Source organism: Microtus ochrogaster, chromosome 2 (genome assembly GCF_000317375.1).
Source record: "Microtus ochrogaster isolate Prairie Vole_2 chromosome 2, MicOch1.0, whole genome shotgun sequence".
Taxonomy (NCBI): domain Eukaryota; kingdom Metazoa; phylum Chordata; class Mammalia; order Rodentia; family Cricetidae; genus Microtus; species Microtus ochrogaster.
In genome coordinates, this window is record NC_022010.1 from 67,948,847 (window position 1) to 67,954,518 (window position 5,672).

The following is a 5,672-nucleotide window of genomic DNA, read 5'->3' on the forward strand; positions in this document are numbered from 1 at the left end:
TAACAACACACAAACTGTATTCTTTTAAACACTGCTTGGCCCATTATATCTAGCCTCTTCTCGGCTAACTCTCACACCTGGACTAGCCCATTTCTAATAATGTGTGTAGCACCCCAAGGTGCACTTACCGGGAAGATTCTAGCTTACGTCCATCCTGAGTCGGCTCTGTTGAAATAAGAGCAGCAGGCTGCTTCCCGCCACCCGGCTAGCTTTATACCCAAAATAATTACAAGGAAACTGTACTCTTTTAAACACTGCTTGGCCCATTAGCTCTAGCCCTTACTGGCTATTCTGATATCCCGATCAACCCATCTCTAATAAACTGTGTAGCACCAGTCTTACTGGGAAAGATTCAGCATGTCTGACCTGGTGGCTTGCTTCATCGCATCTAGCTCTGGGAGGAGCTGCATGATTTCTGAGCCCACTTCCTCTTCCTCACAGCATTCTGTCTGTTTACTCCTCCCACCTATGTTTTAACCTATGAGGGCCAAGCAGTTTCTTTATTATAATTAACCAATGACCTTCCTCCATCACTGACATCCATTTGAATGGGTCCTGTGGATTTGCCTTTATATAGTCTACAGGCTGGGCCCTCACCACCAATCACTAACTAAGAAAATGCCCTCCAGGCTTGCCTGATCTCAATTTTCCTAATTGAGGTTCCCTCCTCTCAAAAAAAAAAATAGTTTGTGCGGTTGACAAAAATCTATCTAGCACAATGGTTTTGAATAAAATTTGTGTTCTGTCGTGTTCTGTTTGAAATGAGATCTCATTTAGTGCAGGCTGTCCTTGAACTCCTGATCCTTCTGCCTCTTCTTCCTCAAAGCTGGATACAAGAATGTGCCTCCACACCTGGCAGGATTTTTTAATAACTTTTATAGCAGATATTTAAACAAGGTGTGGTTTTTCAGTCCATTCTCTGTCACTTCATGGCTATATAACCTTGGATGACTTAAACCTCCAGATACAAAATAGATGCAACTGGACTGAGGAGTTGTCAGTGAGACACACGTATGTAAAGTGCCTAGCCAGCAGCAGGCAGATTGAGTGAGCTTCCTTTGGCTACCTAGGTCCATGGCGTTTATGTGTGCTGGGGGTTGTCCACACTTGTGTGACCTCGGTGTTCTTGTGCTAACCATCTGCATTGTCTGCGCACACAGGCCAGAAGGACCTCCCAACAGAGAAAAGGCACACCTGGAATGCTTCATTTCTCAATTCTCAAATTCAAACAGTTACCAAAAGAAGAGACGCCATGACACACCGCATCCTGTCAGCCCGACTTCATAAGATTAAAGAGCTGAAGAATGAGCTAGCCGACACACGCCGGAAGCTGGAAGCTACTGCCACAGAGAACCAAATCCTGAAGCAGCTTCAGCTCAGGCATGCAAAAGCCATAGGGAGATATGTGAGCTCACAAGACAGCCTGCCGCAGGTCACAGTTAGACACCAGAATGAGGTGAGGAGCCTGCGGCAGCTCCTTCGGAAATCCCAGGAGAAGGAGCGAGCAGTGGCGAGGAAGCTCCGAGAGACTGACAGTGAGCTACTGAGGACCAGAGATGCCTTGCAGGCCCTACAGAAACTTTCAGAAGACAAGAGCCTTGCAGAAAGAGAAGAACTGACTCACAGGTTGACTGTTCTGACAGCCAAAATGGAGGCAAATGACAAAAAAATACAGGTTTGTATCTCAGGAGGTCCGGTATTGATAGAGAGGGTGCACGTAATTCAATCCACAGGCTGTGAGCCAGCTCACCAGGAAGTGATTGTGTTTAGTGTCAAGTGGGGGAGGGAGGCAGAGCTGGAAGGAAGAGCACCGGTCTCTGAGCTGGGCATCGGCTCTCTCTAGCCAGGCTGTGTCTGGAAACAACCGGTCTGACAGCCACACTCGGTACCAGTGTGAAGCAAAGGCCTTCTGTGTGCTGTGGGAGTCGCCTTTTGAAATGAACGCCTGCGTTCAGCTCCTGCTGAAAGGCTGCCCCCCTTGCAGAGCAGTCTGTCTGTCTGTCTGTCTGTCTAGCTCCCTTTGCTTTTTGTCTCTCCTCAGTCTGACAGATTATAGACTTGTTTCCACATAAACAGTTTTAGTTATTTCAAAATCATGTTTCTCAGGGAAGAAGAAAGGAAATGGCAGAGAGGGTAACAGAGAGGAGGGGAAGGGAAGAGGGGAGAGGAGAAAGTGAAGGAGGGATGGAGAGAGGGAGGGGAGAAGGGAAGGAATGGAATTAAAATAACTGGAGAGATGGATGGGTAGCCAGGGGATGTCACCGAAAGGGACACTAATCACACAGAGTCCTGCCTGTTTACATGACCTTTGTGGACATAAATACAGATGGAGTTGACATACTGTTAATTCTTTGATACTTGATGGTGACAAACACTTTCTTTGATAAAAATTAGGTTGTTTCACTCACATTTTCTGAACAGACAGAATAATATTATTCTGCTGGAAAAGTTCTCTACCTTCAGAGAAAATTGTCTTCCGTGGAATGGGTGTTGGACACCAACAGCACTGAGTAGCCCATCTCTGCTACACCTAGGTCAGCATCTGGGGTGCTAGTGTAGGAGGGGGATCCACGCCTAGCAGGTTTCTGTTTTATCAGTTATAGTCCAGCACTGTAGAGGGTGGCATGAAACCCATTACAACCTCCATGTCTGTTCTCTAGGGATCTCTGTCCATCATGGTCTGCACTGAGGCTGGACCCTCTAGGGAGAGGGCCCAAGGGTCACCATCTGCAAAGACAGCAGAACAGCGCATTTGGGCCCCATGTTAAGACTCTGATTGTACTTACTGGTTCTTCAGGATGTGTTTGAATATTTTTTATCAGTATCCATGGTTTGTAAAGAACACTGGGTATTGGGCTAGAAAGATATATTTATTCTCTAGACCTGAGATCTGGGACTTGCTAGCCGATGTTTCATTTTGTTTTGTTCTAATGTGTGTCCACTGAGTCAGTGACTAAAATCATGTTGAAATTTGCACCTGTCATAAATGTAGCTCGTTTCATTGCAGTCAAGTTTCATGACACCACGCTGGCTACAGAGTAGTTGAAATATATACTGTTTTCAGAACTTGGAAAAACAGCTGAGGCTGAACAATCGATCCTTTGGTCGGCAGTTGGCCAAAGAAAACCGGAAGACATTAACAGCCCAAACAGCAACAAAGACTCTGCAGGGAGAAGTGCGGCAGCTGCAGCAGAAACTTAAGGTATTTCTTCCAACGCAGTGTGTCCATCTGTCCAAACACCATTGCAGTGCGTCTGTCCAAACACCATCACAATGTGTCTATCCAAACACCATAGTACCTACACCTATGTAGATGTCTTCAAGTTGTTTCTTCAGACGATAGTGAACAGATGGAGGAGAGAGAGTGGGCAGCCAAACCGCTGTGCACTGTGGTTAGAAAAACTCACCCTCTCTTCACAAGGCTGTCTTCCCTGCTCCTCTGCAACAGCAAACAACAGTGCATCTGATAACATTCTAATGTTTTTAACTTAGAAATCAAATCACAGTAATGTTCAGAGTAAGTCTAATGGCCCTCAGGTTTATTTAAGGTCCTACTTGAGATATAGCCCGCTGGTGATGCATTACAAGGTGTGCATGAGCTCGCAGTTTCCAACTTTACAGATGCAAAGCCAGTAGTTTCACTTGCAGTGCCAGATGTGGTGGAGACAGGAATGAGTAGCTGAAAGTCAGCCTGGGCTATGTGAGACTCTGTCTCAAAAACTAGGACTGGCATGGCAAAGGGGCTTGCTGCTTAGCTTAGCCTTACAACCTGAGACCCAGGTGGTCAGGGAGAAAACCGAGTCTCCCAGGTTGTCCTCTGACCTCAACATATACACAGTGGCATGCATGTGCATATACATATATACATACATACACACACACACATACATACATACATACACATAAATACAAACACAAACAATAAATAAAATGTAAAAAAAAATTAAGAATGTGAGTCTTTTAAAACATTTTTTTTAGATTTAGTTTGCTTTTAAATTATGTGTTTATGCATGTTCCTGTGAGTGGATATATTTATGTGAGTGTCCACAGAGCCTAGAAAGAGGTGTTGGAACTGGAGTTACAGGCAGTTGTGAAGCCCCTGGTGTAGGTGCTGGGACCTAAACTCAGATCCTCTGGAAGAGCAGCAAGTGCTCTTAACCACTGAGCCATCTTCCCAGACCTGTTTTTAATTTATAATTGTGTGTACATTTGTGTGTGAGAGTGTGGGCTTGTAATCGTAAGTATAGCGCCCAAGGAGGTCAGAGGGGCACATCAGAGCCTCTCAAGTTGGAGTCTGGTCAGCTGTGAGCCACCCAACATAAAGATGGCTCAGCAGTTAGGAGTGCTCACTGCTCAACGCAGAGGACCTGGCGCTGGTCCCCAGCACGACATGGCAGCTGACACCCAGCTGTGACTCTACCCTCTTCTCATCTGCTCAGCTCCACACACTGTGCTACACATAAACTTACGCACACACATTTAAAATAATTAAGTAGAATAACCTGAATAGACACTTTTCAAAGAAGAAATTCAAATGATACAAAAAATATAAAAACTGATCATATCTTTATTCATCAAGACAACACATGTCCTTACTCCCATGGGATCCCGCTTCACCCCAGCAAAAGGCTTTTACCACAGGAAAATGCTGCCAAGGATGCGGAGGGAAAAGACCTGCTGGTGGGAATGTAGTTAGCTGAGCCGGAGGGTGGTAAAGGCTCCTCAGAAGGCTAAAAGCAGAAGGGCTATGTCAGCAGCAACAGCACGGATACACGCCTACAGGAAATGAAGTCCACATACAAAAAAACACACTCCAATACCTGTGTTTACACCTGCACCACTGACAAGCGCAAAGATGTGAAATCAGGGTAGGCGTTCAGCAGCTTAAAGGATAAAGTATGATACATATACACACAGAGGTCATTCAACTGTGCCGTGTGTACATGTACATCCAAGTGTCAGTCAGTTGTACACATTTGGAGTGTACAAACTATACGCTGACTAATATTTAGAGGAAAACTGTCAGGTGTGGTGACTAACACAGTCTCAGCACTTGAAAGGCAGAGGCTGGAGGATTATGAGTTTGAGGCCACACCTGGGCTAGATAGCTAGATCTATGCCAACTGGGCTCTTTAGTGAGATTCCATGTCAAACACACACACATTTACACACACCAAAAAAAGATAACAATGTGAGATTCTGTCTCAGAACACACACATTCACACATACCAAAGAGAGATAACAGTGTGCAGAAGAAAGCACAAGGGCTGGCCACAGAACCCACACTCGGGGCACAGAACTATTGTTTGTGATTTTAAAACATCATTTTTGAAAAAGCCACTGTTTTTACCTTTCCTGTGTGAACTCCTAGTAACCCAACGGTGTGAAGGGCCATTCCTCCTTATAAATCATTCCAGTTGGCAAAAAGTTCACAGTGAATTAATCGTTATAATCAATGGCTAGTGATTGCCACTCAGTTGACAAAAGAGAATCCATAAGGCATGCCCTCCCTGGTGTAAAGCTCATGCCAAAGAACCACCCTGATCCAGGCCACACACAGCTCTGAGGAGTAAGTAAAGGGCTCCACAGAGAAGCTGTTAGCAGCAGCCCCCTCTCCCCTGCCTGTGTCTACCACACACAAGCAGTAAGCACACAACAAGCTGCAGGTGCCG

The 5,672-nt window shown here is 45.4% G+C and overlaps 1 protein-coding gene across 1 annotated transcript in view; it reads left to right on the forward strand.

Annotated features, from left to right (window-relative positions):
• The window catches only part of Lca5l (LCA5L, lebercilin like), a 31,262-nt gene that overhangs the window by 17,499 nt on the left and 8,091 nt on the right, over positions 1-5,672 (forward strand). Inside the window, exons 5-6 of the mRNA XM_026787708.1 lie at positions 1,161-1,675; positions 3,065-3,202. Of these exons, the coding sequence (XP_026643509.1) occupies positions 1,161-1,675; positions 3,065-3,202 (653 nt within the window). The remainder of the gene's footprint in view (positions 1-1,160; positions 1,676-3,064; positions 3,203-5,672) is intronic.